This window comes from Scomber japonicus, chromosome 12, assembly GCF_027409825.1.
Source record: "Scomber japonicus isolate fScoJap1 chromosome 12, fScoJap1.pri, whole genome shotgun sequence".
Lineage (NCBI taxonomy): Eukaryota > Metazoa > Chordata > Actinopteri > Scombriformes > Scombridae > Scomber > Scomber japonicus.
The window spans coordinates 21,864,931-21,884,339 of NC_070589.1; the positions used below are offsets into that span (position 1 = coordinate 21,864,931).

At 45.1% G+C, this 19,409-nt stretch overlaps 1 protein-coding gene across 1 annotated transcript in view; it reads left to right on the plus strand.

Moving 5' to 3' along the window:
* Positions 1–4,315: 4,315 nt before the first annotated feature.
* Positions 4,316–19,409, plus strand: part of skila (SKI-like proto-oncogene a) — a 33,203-nt gene continuing 18,109 nt past the window's right edge. Inside the window, exon 1 of the mRNA XM_053329708.1 lies at positions 4,316–5,600. Coding sequence (XP_053185683.1) covers positions 4,479–5,600 — 1,122 coding nt within the window. The 5' untranslated portion in view covers positions 4,316–4,478. The remainder of the gene's footprint in view (positions 5,601–19,409) is intronic.

Consider the following 19,409-nt stretch of genomic DNA (forward strand, 5'->3'; position numbering starts at 1 on the left):
AGAATAATATCATATATCTCATTCCTGGTTTGAAGCTGACCTTCTCATACACAGATTTTATTAACTCCAATCATCACTAAAGGATGAATAGACTGCCTGAATGACCTCTTGACCTTTTCCAGAGAATAGCTCCATAAAAAGAGTGGGGGAAGGGAGCTGTGGAAGAAGCAGACACCCCCTTTTTTTGGTCACTTGATGCCATTCAATGTCATCCCAAGGCCACATCAATCAAATTAACCTATGAAAAAAGACAGGAACATAAAGGTGAATATGGGTGTAATAATAATATAATTATAATAACTTTATTTATGTAGTACCTTTAAAGACGAAGACTCAGAAAGCAAAATAACAACCGAAAGATAAACAGTAAGACCAAAACAAAACAAAAGCAAGATAACACTGACATAAAGTTAAGACACAGTAGAGTGAAGACAAGACTATGAAAGATAAAAAGATATGAAAATGGTAAAGATGACATCACATAAAAGCAAGTCTATGAGACTGGGTTTTAAGAAATTCAAAATAAGACTGATAGGCTTTAAAAAAATCATGTAATATTTTATAAAAAATGTTTCTCCCAGACATTCTCTCACATTTCTTGTTGTAATAAAGCAAATGTTTAGTGAAGAGCTGAATCTACACTCACCAGCCTAATGTAATTCAATCCACTACAGCATACTCTACAAATTCTATTTTTTCAAGCTTAAGTATTTTCAGTTTTTGTTGACATTGTCAAAAAGGTGATAATTCTACTTTATGTTGTGTGGTGGTGGTGTACTGGGGTGCATTATATTGACTAGTGTTCCTAATATTTTGCCCCACTAATGTTTGGTAATGGAGTGGACAAAATATTAGGAAGCACCTTACACCACTAGAGCCCAACCAATACTGGATTTTTGTGGCTGATGCTGATATGGATATTAGGAAATTTAAAAATTCCGATATCAACATATCGGCAGATTATGCTATGTATACAGACTATATACATAAACACAAAATATGTAATGGAGGCATTATACATTACAGTTTAAGAATAAACTTTTATTATTATTATTAAAATCTTTATAAAATGACAGCACATTGAAACAGGGAACTTCACTGGGAATTTAATTTGTATTAAACTTGAATTAGGAAAAAGGGTTAAATGTACTTCAAATCTTAAATATATAAATATAAAAATAAAATAAATATATATCGGCATATATTGGACAGCATAAACACCGATACAGATATATCTGTGATAGGCCAATATCAGCTGATAATATTGGTTGAGCTATATCGGTCGGGGTCTATATACACCACCATCACATACCATGACCTACATAATGAACGTAAAGTAACACTAGGTCTATCACTTTTTTTTGACAATGTGGACAAGAACTGAAAATGTATTAAGTTCATAAATATAATATTTAAAGCAGAGCTGTTGAATTGGGTTACATTAAATTACACATATATATATATTTAACATAGCGCTAAAACTCCACTGCTAGAGCCTGCTGCTGACATCAATCTCCCCCGTCTGCTCAGCTTTGCCTGCTGCTACTGCTGCTAGAGGAGGAAACACATCTCCAGACAGACAGGTAGACAGATAAACAGGCAGACAGACAGGTAGACGGTCAGGCAGGCGAGCAAGCAAGCAGATAGACAGACCGACAGACAGGCAGACAGACACCCCCGCATAGTTTCCGTCAGCCGGGTGACGTCTCCGCCTCTCCGCCCGTGTGCAGCGTGACGTTACGCGGCTGTAGCGGAGCCTCGAGCTGCGTCCTGTTGACGGTCCGCGAGCTTCAGTACCGAGCAGACATCGGAGCGAGAGGAGCGACAGCAGCGACCAAGGCAAGTGTTTAAAGGGTTTAGGTTTTATTTATTGGTTTTGAAATACTAAAACATACGACGGGAGCTTTTTTAAACCCGACATGTTTGACCGAGTCGAGCTTTGTATTTATATTTATTTTATAATATATCTTATATATTATATTTTACCGACAGTGGACCTCAGCTCGGGACGACCCTCGGTTTGAGTGTTTTAGTCGCAGCCGACGTAGAGGAGAGGAAGGCGAAGCTAACTAAGCCTGCTTGTGTCGCTTTCTATCTGGGGTTAGCTCGTTTTTACAGCCTGCTTTTATCGCTCACTCTCGCCGGGTGCTTGATGTGAACCCCTGCACCGGGACACCGCTCTCTTACCCCTGGGGCTTTTACTGTTCAAACCCAGGCAGGTCAGTCTGCTCCATTACCGCTTGTCTTTACCCGGGGGGTGGGGGCTACTCTGGTGAAGTTAGCCTTTCTCACAGCCCGACATGTCGGTCAGACAGCTTCAACCATAGCGGGATGTAACCGGGGGTGAACTGGAGGTAGCTTAGCCGGCTAACATTAGCCTGTTAGTGTTAAATGTTACAGATCGATGTTTGTCAGATGATTTCCACATTTAATGCGCACATTTAATGCGCTTTCACTGTATATATTGTATTAATGTTTGATGTCAAAAACGCAAGATTATGATTTAATAATAATGTCACAGGTTTATTTAATATCTTAGAGTGATTTGACTCGAATAGGCACTGTTAAGTTACCTGCGTGTTTGACACACACACACACACACACACACACACACACACACACAGGGGCAAGCCGCGGTTGTACACTACTACCCCCCCTCTTTAACCCCCAGTCTTTGCCCCTCACCAAAAGCGGTGTGTGTGTGTGTAAACCTCTCGACCGGCGGTGCCTCCCCAGACCAGACTGTAGTGTAGACAGTGAATGTCATTATCAGTGCTGTCTGCATACCAGTGCCGTCGTGGCGAGCCAGCAGAGGAGAGGAGGCGAGGTACAGTTTACAGACGGGAGAGGAGGAGGAGGAGGAAGAAGGGGGGAGATACAGAGCAGGAGCATTATTATACGCGGTGTCCTTGCAGCAGCGGCAGCAAAAAAGGAGGATATCAGGAGTAGAGGGTGACACTTGGATGAAGGATTTGTATACCAGCTGTGAGACACAATTATATAGCGAAGCAATGCGGGCTGCGTCTAATTCCTGATGTACAAGCTCCTGGAGGCTTTAAAGCAGAGGGGAAAAAAACCGGAGCAGGCTGCCTCCCTGTGTAGGTCTATGTGTAGACTCGTTTTTATTGGTTGCTGATCTGATTTTGCAGTGTGCAGTTTTTCGTGTGTGTGTGTGTTGTTATTTCAATCACACCCACGGTGATATTTTGCCATTAAAAAGACGCCCACAAACCATAAACCCGCGTCGGAATCGAGACCGAGATTTTGCACCAAAGGAGCAGTAGCAAGCAGCTCGGTGGAAAAAAAAAAGCAAAAGCGTGTGAATCTAGTCACTGTGGTCAACGAAACAAATGTGCTTTTTTTAAAAACCCTCCATTAGTGCAGATTTGTAAAATCAAAGAGTATTTCCCGAGGAAATCAAAGCGCAATGATACTGTAGATGTTGCATTTCCAAGCTGAAGTGCATCCAATCTCTCTCTTGGTGTCATATTGCAGCAGGAGCCATTATCAACTACGTTTGCGTATAATTGGGAATACTTGTTAAGTGTTGTTTACCTTATAACGGCCGATTGAGTAATTCCGCAGCAAAGGCATAGCGTTTTAAAAAAAAGAAGAAGGAGAGGGGAAACACCGCTTTTCAACACTGTTGTATGTCAAGCTGTGAAAGGACCTAGAGAAGGGGACGACTGCTGTTAACGCTTTTATCAGTTGTTTTTTCATACAGTTGATGGGGTCAGCGTGGGGTAAGCAGACCTAGGGGGAGGCACAATATGGTTTGGAGGGGCACTTTCATTTGCAAAGTGAAATGTTGTGGACCATTGTGTATCAGCCTCAAATTAACAATGTAATGGAAAGAGGGGTGGTAGTAGTGGTGGTGGTGGTGGTTGGGGGGAGTTGTCATGTCTGGTCAACTGGTTTCGGTTGTTAAAATTCTCACTTTGTGCTGGAAAGTTTGTTTCAAAGACCTTTGGTGAAAACCTTGATGCAAATTTCCCCTGGGGTTCAATTACAAGGGCTGAGAAAGCCATGTGTTTGTGTGAAGTATGGTAATGGCCATTTGGCTTAGTGGTCCATGCAAACAGCCATTAACCTCTTCAGCCCCCAGCCGGGACAACAGTCATAAAACATTTAAACCCCTTATGGATATTTCATGCTCAACAACAATTTTTGATGAGATAATTTTCTATTTGTTTATTCCTCTACAGGAGAGCAATTTATTAGTTAATTTATTAGTAATTAGAGAGCGACTGAATTAGTTTTTTTTTTTTCTCGCCTCTTCTGTTTTCTAAATTCTTGTTTTTTCACGCTTAGGAAACGGATCACAACACAGAAAACTTCAGTCACCATCATGCATGTGTCTAACGACCAGAAGATTTGTGTCATTTGAAAAAAACTTAAGGAGGAGACTAAAAAAAAGACTCAGAGGAATACAAGAACTCAATTAGCCTACAGAAACGACAATAACGCAGTGCTTAGACATGGCCAGCACCCAGACCAGTTTGAAAACCCCTTTCAAAGACTTGACCTCATTCAAGGGCAACATGAAACGGCTGTACAGAGAGCGGCTGGAAGACGCACCCATCAAGAAGCGAGTGATGGCGGAGATTAACCTAAAGCGTCGCAGTTTGGATTCCTTCCCCAAAACTCCCAAGGTGAAGAAGGAGCAGATCGAGGACCTGTGCCACGAGTCTGACATGGACATGGAGGGTCGGGCTGAACTACACATTGTGGGCTCTGCTAAAGCCCTGGACCTGAGCCCTGGGCTTAAACATACACTGGCCCAGTTCACCCTCAGCAGCCAGAGCTCCCTTGGGGGCCCAGCTGCTTTCTCAGCCCGTACCGGCCATGAGCATTCCCCTTCCGGCATGCCTCCCCTGCCGTCCCCTCCCGTCCTGGGAGGGGGCCCTCTGCTGGTTCCCTGCGACAGCTCCACTGAACTCACCCACTCATTGCTGGAGGGAGAGTCTATCTCCTGCTTCGTCGTGGGGGGAGAGAAGCGGCTTTGCCTGCCCCAGGTGCTCAACTCCGTGCTACGCGACTTCTCGCTGCAGCAGATCAACACTGTGTGTGACGAGCTCTACGTCTACTGCTCACGTTGCGATGCTGAGCAGCTGCACATCCTTAAGGTGCTGGGCATCCTGCCGTTCAACGCACCTTCCTGTGGCCTCATTACGCTCACAGATGCACAGCGTCTGTGCAATGCTCTGTTGCGTCCCGGGGCGGCATTGCCTGCCGACCCCAGTGGGAAGCTGTCGGCCCAGGGTCTGCTGAAGGAGAGCGAAGCCAGCTTTCAGGTGGAGCACCAGTGTCTGGGGAAGTGCCAGGGTCTCTTTGTGCCCCAGTTCTACACCCAGCCCGAGGCGCCCTGCATCCAGTGTGTTGAATGCCATTTGCTCTTTTCACCACAGAAGTTTGTCATGCATTCACACAAGTCACCTGATAAGAGGACCTGCCACTGGGGCTTTGACTCAGCCAAGTGGCCCTGCTACCTGCAGCTTGCCAGGAAGTACCAGGGTATGCCTGAGGAGCCCAAGCTCAAGCAGCTCCTGGATGAGGTCAAAGAGAAGTTCCACTACCAGCTGAAGAGGTCGCTAGACAAAGTGAGTACACCTCTCAATTATACTTTGCTTGTTGTCATGCTATAAAATGTCATTCATCATCATGCTGGTAAGAAAACGACTGAAATTGTGTTAAATGATGTTGTATTATGTGCTCTGAAAGTCTTTAGCTGGGTAGTTGGCTCTTGCTCTAGTCTGTAACAGTATAGTCCATGTTGTTGTGGCGTTCAGCAGGTTGACTAGACAACCTCACGGCTGGTGTTTTCTTAAACCAGCGTTGACCCAGTATGTGTGAGAGAGGTCTGGGACAGGTGGTGACATCTGCCTGCTCAGGTCTGATCAGACGAGGTTAGGCCAGCTGGCCACAGCTGAAGGGGAAGTGCATCATTTGTCCCTTCAGGTCACCTGGAGGTCATCGGGAATGTCACTGAACAAAAGGTCGATATACGAGGCTCAGGAAGAAGCTCTTTAACTCCTGTGTTGAAAATACATGCCGGCAGTTACCTTTAATTTGACCTTTTAACGGACTTTAACAAAAATAATTTTCTACTTTGCGCAGAATAACTTTAAATTGTCTTTTTCAAATTCCAACACATGATAAGAAAATGGAAATGAAAGCTAAATTTCAGAAACATTGTATTGAATTCATAAGAGAAATGTTTCAGATTGATAGAAATTGTTAAAATCTTTGAGCTGCTTGCCAAGAAGGACAGATACAGGTGCTTCTTTGAGTTTATAAAGTGTCTAGATGTGGGTACTACTGATGGATCTCAGTCCACATTAGAGGTTTTTGACCCTTTTTACCACCAGGATAGTGAAATGCCTCCACTATATTACCAGCAGTCATGACTGAAGGCCAGAACACGGCAGAGTCTTCTAAAGAGGATGATTCTTTTTGTGTTTTTGTGTCAAAACAGCATCTAAGGCACAAGAGCAGCAAGCCTATTGAAAAGTCGGCATTCAGAGGGGGGGAAAAGCTCTAGATTGTTTCCCTGCCATTGACTGGTTTATGTCTCATGACCTCCCTCTGACCACAGTGGGCTGCCATTTTTGTATTGTTTTCTGGGTAAAGGTGGGTTTGTGTTTTGACGTTTCACAGGGTTTTTTCACTCTCAAATCCACCAGTGTAGATAAAGTTTAAAAAAAATAAAAAAATCTATAAATAATTGATCATTAACCAGCAAACACACATTTAGAATAGAAATGGACTCAACCACAACCTTTGGTAGCTTGGTGTATTTGTTATTGTAGGACAGCAGGCAGCTGAATAAGTGAGAGACTGCGGTGTAGAGAGGTCGCTCTGTGTGTGTGTGTGTGTGTGTGTTCAGAGTGTGTGTATGCAGGTGTGAGAGTGCACAGCGCTGTATTAGAGGGCACAAATTATTTGCGTATGTGAAATAAAGAGATGCCTTTTCTTTTTTCCCCCCGTCTGGTTAACATTGGGTGTGAATTTGCCGGAAATACCGTCTGCTGTCTCGTCTAGTGTCCAGACCGCATTCCTGTCTCGCCTCTTCCCAATTGTCCTCCTCCTCCTCCTCCTCCTCCTCCTCTTCTTCCTCCGCCTTGGTTTAAGGTATGCGTTTTGGAAGATGTAGACATTCCTTCACAAAGACATAGATGTTTCAATACCACAGAGGAAACATGAACGCAATGTCGGGCACGCACAAAAACATCAGCGTACACAGACCGCAGATGCAACACACATGTATAAAAACAAGCTCAAGGAGGATGAAGAGACCCACCATTTTTTTTGTTGTGTGTGTGTGTGTTTTTATGTGTGAGATATTGCCAACCTCAGTGTGTGTGTGTAATGAGCTGTTAACTGGAGGCTAGTATGACGCATCTTGGTCTCTCTCTGTCTCACACTTTGCCAGGCTCTCTGGAGCCTCTGTCTCACCACAGTTTCAGGTGCTGTCTGCTCTCTGTGGGGTGATTTCTCAGTTTATGTGTTTTTGTTGTTGTTGTATCTTTTTTTAGTCTATGGCCGGGTTTTACCTCGTTCTGTTATTCGTGCGAGGGGTCTTGATCGGAAAATTGTCTTGACCAATTGTGGAAGTGAGATTTTTATGCAACAGCTCGGTCCGTGTGGTCAGACACGCCACGCTGTCACAAATGGTCAAATTCCTGGAAAGACAGTTGCCTGTGAGTCTTCAGGAAGCAGGTGATTTTGGCATTTAAAAGAGGATGCCACTTCACCCCCCCCCCCCCACACCCTTCCCCATCCAAATCCGAGCGGATGTACGGGTGTGTGAAAGGTCAGTTGCCAGAGAACAAGGTGAGCTGGCAGTGTCCCGCTTCACTCAGGACACTGGTGTTCCCTTCCAAGATCAACTACTCTCTGTTTATGTGCGTGTGTGTGTTTGGCTGAACAGGAAGTGAGGCAGACGGATATGTCTCTCACCCTGAACATCCTCCAGACTCTGTGTCCAGCCGCCTCCACTGCACTGGCTGTGTGACTCATACTTTCCACATCCCAGTGGATGTTAGTGGAAGACCAGCCAGGCAGGCAGCTTATAGTTACACACTTCTTAGAAAGATGGTTCAGCGTGTTGGTCTAACCCTGACTGCAGACCCTTTTTCCCAGTGGCCCTTATTTACACACAGTGTCAGTGTGCACATTTACAAGCAGTTCATAGTTTTACCGGAGAGCTGTGGGACTTCTGGAGGAGAAGAGACACAAACAAGGGGAGCCTTCTGGAAGTTTTTTTTTTTCTTCCCCACACTTTCTCCAATGGCTTCTAGTCCCATATCCTGTTCGGAGTGTTTGGTTTGAGAAGGTGCAGTTAAAAACTCCAGGACTCACTCTCTATAAACAGTGCTTTGTGCCCCCGAGGCGCAGCTACACTGTCCACTGATCCCTGCTGTGTAAATAGAGTTTGCTAGACAGACGCCACCAACAGACAGCAACAAGCTGATGCCTTATCTCGAGAGTTACTTCAGCGTCTACCAGACAATGAGTTCATTTTGCCTTCAGGGGTTGTGACAGGCGCGTGTACTTTCCACTGAGACATGATCATGTGTCGTAATTTTCATTAGGTGATTTCTTATTTTTTATTTCCTCTGACAAGACAGGAAGAAACAGATCATCCCCCACTACCTTGTGAAATAACTGTTGCTGGAGGGACATTTTGTTTATCTGGGCTATGTGTTTACATGGCGTGTCATCAGACAAGTTGTAGAGAACTGGCATATTGCAAAACATCTCAGTGACAAAATTCCCCACTTATACTCACATCAGGTCAATTAATATTTTAAAAACTAATTTAAAATGGTTTCAATTTTGCTGTTTCCAAATATGTAAAAACAAACATTGGCCTGATATTTTAGGCATGTTTCCCAACCCTTGCAACATAACTCCACAGCAGAGCAACATAGTGAACATGGCTACGTGTTTCTTATTGCCTCGGCCTTGTTTGTAAGTGTTGTGCTGGCCCAGAGTCAAAAGTGTCAGACGGAGAGAACAGCCTTCCTCTGTCTGCCTCCCTGGCTGGTCTGACACAGTGGCTGCGGCACAGACGGCAGACAGCTGCATCTCTCTGGCTTCCTCTTTTTGCTATTTGGAAACCAGTGACTTCATTACCGCAGACCAGTGCAGCTGCACTCTCTGGCTGTCTCCTGGGCTGTGTGCTCTTGTCTGTCTGTCTGCTTGTCAGTCATTCTCTTGGGTTGTATCTAATTGGATTTTGGCGAGCACGCTAATCGTTCACTGTGCTGCCCTTTCGCTATCTCTTCCCCTACCTCTCCCCTCAATCTTGACGTCCATCTTCCATCCGCCCCGCTCCTCTTGGGTTCATGTCCTTACACACACACACACACACATGTTGACATATGGCCTTCGGTCTGCTCTTCCTCCTTTTCTCTCACCATCATCCGTTTCTTCTAACCCAGACAGTTCTGCTGTTTTGTCACATGTGTCTGTAAGCAGTCAATACCCCCCGGGCCCCAATCAGTGGACAGTAACAAAATAAGCAGCCAAATGACCCGATAAGTCGATCGTTACATAAGCAATAAGACCACTTGTGTGGGTCTGCTAGGTGGATGAGAGGAAAGCCAGTGACTATTGATTGGGTCTCCAACCTTGATGGATGTGGTGAGTTGCTGGGTGACACGGACATTGAATAGAGGAGGAGATGGACCGAGAGGGCGGCAGGAGGAAATAAAAGAAGAGTGAAACGAGGAGAGTCAGTTACAGGGGCCGCAGCCAGCCTTGCATAAGTTTCTGTCTGCATTCAGACATGTGCAACAGTCTCCTAAGTTAACCTCACCTCCACATCTGCTGCCGACTTTTGTAATTTTCATAACTCAGACAGGCTGCCAGACATGAGTAGCGTCAGACAAACGCAAATAACTGTGGTCAGAAGACAGGCCGCGTCTGGAGGAGATACTTGAGGTGGGATGTGTGAGGTAAAGAGTCTGAAAAGAGGGCAATGACAGGGTAAGGTCAGGACAGTTGGTTGGTGTCTCATTCACAAAGCACTCTCCTCCTCTTTCTTACTCTCGCCTCTCCATAAAACAAGCAGTGCTCACACATCCATCAGATTGTTACAGGGGGCTTGGGCCCCAGCTCTTCTTTCCTCGGTTGAAAATTAACCTCCCCAAGACCTGAGCTGAACCACACATCTAGCCTGGAACAGCCCTCTTGGCTGGCCAATCACATACCGACTAGCTCGCATTTCCCCAGCCTTTCCTTTGCCCCCTACCCCACCCCGAGACACCCATACACATATTTCCATGTGTTTGTGCATTTTCCAAAGTACAATTATCCACTTATACTGAATACACAGCAGCTTCTTTGAATGCTGGTTCAGAGTAACCTACAGTCTATCACGCCTGTATGTAGTTCGGTGTGGGAGACTGTACGTGTTCCCCGTGCACAACAAGCTGTGCCTTGGCCAGTGTTTGCTGCCTGTTGTAAAGGGCTAAATGGGGCCCCGCAAGGTAGGAGGGGCTGAGCCAAGGGGCCTCTGGTATGTCACCATCAGGTCAGTGCCAGTATCACAGCTCCATAACAGCATTGCAGCATAGTGGAGGAACACAAAGTCCATTACATTAGTTTTCCTTTTCATAATCTTCACAGTTTTTTAATACCAACATTTGAAAACTGTTGCAGTCTTCAGCTGCAGTTTAGTTCTCCTCTTGCATGTTTAAAATCTAGCATTGGTTGGTTGGTGGTAGTTTCCCACCCTAGCTGTAGCTTGTTGTTTTTGACCCGTTTCCTTTGCTTGGGCTCTTTTCCCACCTCAGCACCACAGGAAGAAGATAATGCGCAGCACTGGGACTGATGTAAGCTAGCCACAGCAGCAGAGATAGGTCAGTCCAGATACAGTGGAACCTCTGCCACGTCTGCCAACAGTCTCATAGACTAAACAAACTGGCTAAGCCCCTCCCCAGCCAAATGTCCTCCAGGCTTTAAAAGGGCCCTGGACTGACAGCATGTTTGCATGTTCTGCGCCCCCCCCCCCCCCCCCTCAGGGCGTCAGACCAGTTTGTCGCTTTTAAAGAAAATGAGAGCAAGAACAAGTGAAAGTGAGGGGGAATATAACAGCCTACAAGTTCAAACAAGACTGTCAGAAGAGAAAAGCGGCTTGGATCGTAACACGTCTGACTACTTTGCTGGGGTTGTTTTGCAAGAGATCCGGAATAATGAGGAGTCTTGGTATTAATTAATCGACGAGTTGATGAAAAGATTAACTGTCCACTGTCTGGTCGCCCTGGGAGACAGTCAGAAGAGCAGGTTGTGTGTGTGTTGAGGGTGGGGGTGGGTGGGTGGGGGGGTAGGGAGTCGGAGGCGAGGGAGGTATACTGTAAAAGAATTGTGGGAGACTGCCAGCTTGTGCGTGTTGTGTGCAAGCAGAGAGAGAGAGGGTGCGTTTGCATTTGAAAGGCTCTTCTGTGCCGCCTTCCCGGTGGGAACAGTGATTAATGAAGATATAAATGGAGAGTACAGAGACGGCGCTTTCCATAGGAGCAGACACACACACACACACACTCACACTGACAAATACACACCATATAGGCACTTTAACTCACTCTCTCATATTTTCTCTCACAGCCCCAGTGTCCCAGACAGGGAGATAAACACAAGATATCAAAGGCGTGTCATGAGTCCCGCTGGGCTGCCACCCGGCACATCCACAACACATTAAGCCCAGCCACTACACTGATCAATTATGCATGTAGCAAACACTGGGAAATCAAGGGAAAATAGTCGGCCTGTACGATTAAGGGAATCCCCATCTCTTCACTTTGCCAGTAATTTATTTGCATGTTTGGTAATAGCTCGTCATTTCCATATGGAAGCGATTCTGCCTGCGCCGTTTGATTAGGTGTCCAAGTCCTTTTGTCAAACTGCTCCACACGCTTAATGGCTCAGAACAACAGCAACCAGGATCAGACTACATCCACACTCATTTTTAAACAGCCGTTTAAAATAAAAATGAGCGTTTAAGCACCGTTTCAGGAACAATCTTTATCACATGACCATTCACGTATACTGGGCAGTAAGCAGTTGTCTACTCTGCAGTTGGTCGCTTAGTTGCAGAAAAGAGATGGCAAAATGGTGAAAAGTGAGACCAGGTTGAATTAACCGCTCAAGGCTGATGTCATTTGTTTTCTTTCAGAAATAGGGTCATGTGATAAGGGTGTGATGAATCGGAAGGACACGTCGTGACTGATAAGATCCAATCAGGAAGCAAATGTGGGTGTTTGCGTCATTGCTTTCAAAAGTCTCAGTTTCTGCCTGTTCAGACTAAAACATAAGCCCGGGGTCTTCTAGCCAAAACTGAGTCAGCTGTGTTTTAAAAAGTCTGGGTTTTAGGGGTTTGAAAACATTGAAGTAGTGTTGACCCTAGCTGTAGTAAGGTGTAGCGTTTTTAAACAAAAGTAGTGCGGATGTAGGCCAAGTGTTGCCATGGAGCGTACTAGTTCTGACCTTCAGCCGCAACACAGCTTAACACCATTGATGCAAACCTGCTAAGCTTGGATAGGTGATTACTTGCCCTGTTAGTCCTTGATTTTTCAGCCTCACCTTTGCTCCACTAACATCAAACGCCCTCCAACAGTTTCTCCCCCTCCCACTGCTGGCCGCCTCTATACCCTGTAAATCCTTATCTCACCAGGGGCCTGACTAATGTTGCTCAGGGAAAGGCTGTAAAGTTAGCAACCGGGAAACAGACTGCTTCAGTGAAGGTGAAACAAGTGACATTTTGTGGTTTTGCCCAATCTTCAATCTCTTTCAGACTCTGCCTTTGCCGAATACGGATGTGTTTATCTCACCGCTATTCCCACCTAAAGCGATGCCGCTCATGGGAATCATCCGTCTCCCTGATATTTTTCAGGGCAGACATACACATACATGCAAACATGCAGTCTTCTTTGCTTCGTGTCCCTCAGCGTCCATAACAGCTCATCTGCATCCTGTAAATAGAGTATTATTTCCCTCTGGATCCTCTACAGCCCCACTGCACCTCTTTACATCAGAAACTAAGAAGTAGACAATCTTTGAGGTCGTTGACCTCCAGATGCAATTCATTAGCAAATAACTTTTATAAAATAGCATATAGTGTATTTTCATTTGAGCATCCTTAGCAGCTATGGAGGCCTAATTAATGAGCTGCATGTGTCGAGACTGGTGAGTGCACTTCAGCATCCTTGCATGCAAATCTAGCAGTCGAGTCCTCCTTAACTGTCCCCGAGCAACAGAGTGGCGTTTGTGTATGCGCCTCTCATTGAGCATGTGGCACTGATTCTCGGGTCTTTGCGTGTCCAGCTCTTTTTCTGGCTTCGCTGTTCGCATGTCGTATTTAAGCAGGCTCGTTTGGCCCGTACAGAGCCTCATTGCCCTTGACTTTATCCTTTGAAGACTGAAGTATTGCCTTGTGGTTTACAGTCTGGCTACATTTTAACCAGTTCCTATGACAAGTGCACGTTGTTATGCCAGACATTTTCTTTGTCATCACTATCAAAATTAAATGGGCTGAGGCACATCCTGATCCCAGATGAGGCCGTATGTACAGTACGTCTTGAGAAGACTGACTCATCGTGGGGGAAGAAATCTCCCCTCAGGCCAAATGATGGTGAATTCTGGCTGCAGCTGGCAAGGTTGCCCTTTCTGTCTGCTGCCTTGGCAGACAACCAAACAGCCTCATTTTCTATTCTCTTAGGAGTTACGCCTCACAGAAGAATGAGAGTTTCAGTCGAAACTTTAAATCCAAAGTGAAACTTTTTCTCCTCGTGTCACGAGATTGAATGACCAAAAGCCAGACTGTGACTCTACCATGACATGAGCTTTCAGTGTTTCTACATGATGATGACATAGTCTCTTATTAGAAAAATACACACACAGTAGCACATGATAGTGTGCCGGTGACACAGTCCGCAGTTCACAATTTTTGAGGAAGCCAAATGGTCACAGCCACACACACACACAACCACCATCAGCCACTTCCTCCCATCACCACGCCGACCCTATCCTGCAGCGTGAGTCACGGTGCTCCATCAGTGCTGCGGTCTGCTCTCAACTCATCAGCGTCACTGTGGAGCCAGGACGGAGATTTATCACTGTCCCGTTCTCTCTCTCTCTCTCTCTGTCTGTTTGATCTACGCCCAGGTGTGTTCACTTAGAGCTCTGACTCAACTGTAATGACATTTACTAAACCCGACCGCGCTTTTCTTGGGCTGTTGTCAAGCCCGCCTCAGACGCTGACGGACTGTTTTGAATTAATGGAGGAAGACTCATGATCAAGTGGACTGTAGGTTCACCTGTCAGAGACTCTGGTGTAGTAATAACAGTACAGGCAGGATGGAAATGATTAACAGCCTCCAGCCAAATGCTGGTAGATTTCTGTGTGTAGCTTTGAGCTTGTTCTTTTTGATAGTTTAGATTTAGATTTTGACTCACTGTGAAGGACTAGTAGATGAAAAAGTAACATTGAGATAATAAGCTTATTAAGTTCAATACTGGTGGAAAGTGATAGTTTAGCAGAGAGCTGCGATGTCAAGTCCCACATAATAAACAGTGCCGCCAAACTAGGGGCACTCAAGACAGTGTCTGGCTTCCCCTTTTTGCTGCACTGTTTACATGTGCATAAAAAGCACATATGGTGCGCGTGTCGGCACTATATAGGGAGCATGAGTAATTTCCTCTGAGCCATATAACACCAGATATTTTATTACATGACTATTTTGGTACAAACATTTTACCTGCCGGTGTGACACACATAGCCTTCTGAGATTTACTCGCCAAATGGAAAATGTAGCCACATTTGGCGCTCGGCTGGTGTTAATTTCGGACCCTGCATGAGCCGCTGTGAAAGTAAAGAGAAGAGTCTTCTGAGACTTGTTTTGAAAACGAGAGAGAGAGAGAGAGTCGTGGTAGTTGATGGATTTGCATTACGTGAGCTGTGTGTGTTTGTGTGTGGGAGAGACAGGCAAGCCTGAGGGGCCTGGACAGCAAAGCCAAGCTGCCCATGCAGAGACTAGCAGTAGAGGCTTCAAACAAGCTCCTGCATGTAATATGGATGAGACCAGAGCTCCCTGCAGAACAGTCAGAGGACCCAGGCCTGTTTGGATTTAACTCTCTCTCTCTTTCCATGTGTCTGTGATAGATTTTTACCCTGCAGGGTGTTTTGGCCAGGTGCAGGTTTCTCTTTGTAGCGCAGTGACTGTATCACAGGTCAACCTTCTTACCCTCTCTCTCTCTCTCTCTCTCTCTCTCTCTCTCTCTCTCTCTCTCTCTCTCTCTCTCTCTCTCTCTCTCTCTCTCTCTCTCTCTCTCTCTCTCTCTCTCTCTCTCTCTCTCTCTCTCTCTCTCTCTCTCTCTCTCTCCTTCCCCTCTCCTTCCCCTCTCCTTCTTTCTCCATCCCCTTCTTCCCCCTCTGGCCTCGTTGCAGACAGCGACAACCAACCAAGCACTGACATTTACTGCAGTATTCCACATTACAGCAGAAATACCTCCCATGCCGAGGAAGAAGTAAACAAACCGCCAATCGATATATATGTGTATATATATATATATCTGACGGCATACAACTTTCTGTCAGTAAAACATTAAAACCTCTTATTTAAACACTCACTGATTTAACAGTGGAGCTCATTCTTCTTTAGACCGATACGCAGGCTTCAGCATTTATTTAACATCTTTTATTTTATGGATGCTTGGATGTATTTTCTTGCAAAGACAGAGGGTTGGGCAGTGTCTCCATTTTGTGTTTTCTGTGTGTGTGTGTGTGTGTGTGTGCGTGCGTGTGCATGTGTAGTGATAGCAGTGCATTGCTGGCGTGCTGACAGCCTCACTCGGCTTTCAGTCTGCTTAGCAACGCTCGTCCTCTCTGCAGCTCTCTCACTCCCCTCTGTCTCCAAGCACTCTGAGTTGTTTCATCCCTTCGAATAGTAAGCCGTGTTCTTCTCTATGTAGAGGGAAAAGCAGGCAGCTGATTTGTGTTTTGGTGGTGGTAATGTGTGTGTATTCCTAATTTGAACCAGTAACCTACCTCTGAACAGCATCCCATAGCAACAATCTTCTCCTGAGACTTTCTCTTTCGTTTTTAGAGATGTTTAAGCATGCAAACACACACACATACGCACACGCACGCACACGCATGCACACGCACACACTCACACACACACTGGCCCAGATGAAGCTCAAATGATGAGTACAGTCATCCATAGACAAGACAAGGACCCACTGGCCTCATTCTCAGTCGGTGCGTCCTCCTGGGATCATGAAGTGTGTCTGCTCGTATCTGAGCGCGTATGTTTGCACGACAATATGCTTGCAGTAAACTACGTCATCCTCCTCATCCTCCTACATTGTTGTTTGATGGGATGTGTGTTTCTCTCTCTCTCTCTCTCTCTGTTTTGTGGCCTGGTTGAGTCACATAGGTGAGCCCCGACAGCTTTGGTAATTAACGCTCTGGGGGGCGCTGGGGAAGGAAAGTGGAACACACACACACACACACACACAGAGCAGCTAGTATGCTCTCATGTGCATGGATGCTTTTTAAATGCCCTTCACTGACTCAAACACATCCAGATTTCCTTGTGCACATGTGTACATGTAGACAGAGTGAATGAGGTGGGCAGTGTTTTGATAGAGGCGCACGTCTAACCTAATGACACAGTTAGGTTAAGAGTCAGAGCCCTCATAACATTCCTTTGATCGTCAAGTGACAAGAGAAAGCAAACACTGCTCTCTCTCTCTTCCTGTATTACTGCCACAGGAAGGCCAAATATTGTTTGGCTCCGTCATAAAGCTGCATGATTTTCTAAGTGATTATCTTCCTGTGCAGTTTGTGTCCTGCGTGTGGTCACGGCTGTTAATCATAGTGTTTGAGGTTGATGATTCAAACGTTGACATAAATCTGTTGTTCTTCTTGTCTGTGATACAACGTCTAGACAACACCGTGCATTTGAGTAATGTTTCATCACCGCCGCCAGGGATGCAACAAAACAATTACGTCTGACGTTGAGTAATTGGGTTATAATTCCTGCTTATTGATCAATTAATCATGCGGTATATGATGAATTTCCATCACAAGTCCCCAGAATGAAATTAAAAGTGACACCTTTTTTAAAATGACTCATTTTGATGGAGGATTAAGAAAACAACCCAAAAACATATCCTTTTCTAATTTATACTATCATGACATTTGAGAATTTAACCCAGCAAATATTTTGCCGGAGTGTCTAAATGATAAATGACTTAAATGATTAACAATCAGAGTTGTCATGGCTTCATTCTGTCAAACCGATAATCGATCAGCGCTAATCATCTCTGTGATAATTATGGCAACTAGAAGCATAATGTTACCCCATCTACATTAGCATCTTCATTGGTTAACTGAGACATAATTACAGACCAAAATGTAAGGATTCTGCTTAATATTATTTAGAATTGAAACAATTAATCGATTTAACTGATAACAGAGAAACTAGTTTGGTTATTTAATAATTGTAGAATCAGTGCATTTATTTTGCAGGACTGACAAAACACTGGTTCCAACTTCTCAATATGGATATTTTCTGGTTGATTTGGTCATCTGTGATATTACATTTAATATCTTTTGGATTATGGATAAAAACAAAACATCTGGAGAGAAACAACCAATCCAGAAAGTAACCAGCAGATTAATTGATAATGAAAATATAATAATCATTAGTTGCAGCGCCAGTATATTTTCTTTCACGACTGTGAGATATAGTGTGTCATAGATACTGTGTGTGCGACTCGGGGGCGGGGCACACCTTCGCCTGTGTGGCCTGCCACAGTCAGACAATTTGTCCATTCATGAGGTAACGTTATTACAACCCTCCTCGTGTACGGCTGTGAATATAGACTGGAAGTCGCCACCTGGGATTTGACTGTGAAACATGAGAAACGGAGAAGGGAGGGAGAGGGAGGGAGGGACGGAGGGAGGGAGAGAGGGATGAATAGAAAAATTGATCGGGGGAGAGCTTAAGAGACTGCTTTTTATGTGAAGGATCATAGCGAAAATGCAGCTTCTGGTTTCCAAATTAAACTTGTGTCTGAGGTAAAGCTACAGTAGGTGGACAGTTGATAGGGCGTTTATTAGGGGAGGGAAATTCCTATGACTTACAGCTTGCTCCGAGGCGCTACATTTTCTCCCAAAGATTCCCATGAACTGTGTCTCCTCTGGGTCCCATTGGCTCTGGTTATCAAGACTGTGGCGTACTTGTGAGGATTGTAAAATGGCTGACTGGAGCTTTAGCTACAGAGGGAGGCGTTCAACACGTTGACAGGGGAAGGGAAATGCTCTCACTGTGTGTGTGTGTGTGTGTGTGTGTGTGTGTTTGACGTGCATGTAATGACTGTCTAGACAGAGTGCCCATGTGGCGCAAAAAATGCGCCCGAGGCCCAAAGCCAAAGCTAGTCGGGAATGAACCTGTCCTTATCTGCCCGTGAGTGTGTGTTTGTGACTCTGGCATGACTAGTCTGGCTGATCCTTATCAGTGTGCTTGTCTGGCTCTGTTCTTTCTCTTTGTATTTAGAAAGAGGGAGGAACAGGTGTGTGTGTGTGTCTGTGTGTGTCTGTGTGTCTGTGTGTGTGTGTGTGTGTGTGTGTGTGTGTGTGTGTCTGTGTGTGTGTGTGTGCGCATAAACAGTCACATGTTGTTTGTATCCTCATCTGTCTTGGCTGTCTGCCGATTCTTTTTTTCCCCCTTTTTTTCCTCCTCTCTGTCACCTGTTTATCTAACCGTCCACCTGTCAGACCTGTCCTCATCTGTGCCCTGCTCTGTTTTTATTAGTGCTTATCTCTCTGTCTCTCTCTCTTTTTTTCTGAAGCGAAAAAGGTTCCTCAGCACCTACAAGACCATGAGAAAATACACACTAATAAACGTATTAACTATCCCACCATTATACATAACCTAAAAGTTAGCTAAACATGTAGATGGTGAAATAAAATCCAGTCATCTCATTTCATGGTGCTGCTGAGTTAATGAGAACCTCTACCTAAAAAAAAAAAGAAAAGAAAAGTGTATTCCTTTAAATGCCCCACTTTACTGCCTGGTTCCCTTGTGGGCTGTTATTGATTTGGCTGCTGAAACAAAGTGCAGCTCCCGGTCCATGGATAAATGGCTTATTGGATTAAGACCTCCATATAAAGGCCTCTAGTGTCTGTTAGTGTGTGTGTGTGTGTGTGTGTGTGTATGGAGGGCCAGGTGGGACCACCAGAACACTGGATCCAAGAAGTACCTTTTCATTTATGAAGCACATACAAACCAGACCCCAAAGACCCCCAAAGAGAGAGACAGACATGTCACATCCTCACAACAAGTAAAAGAGGCTGCGCTGCACTCGTATAGATCAACTCGTGTGTGAAAAGGAGACTT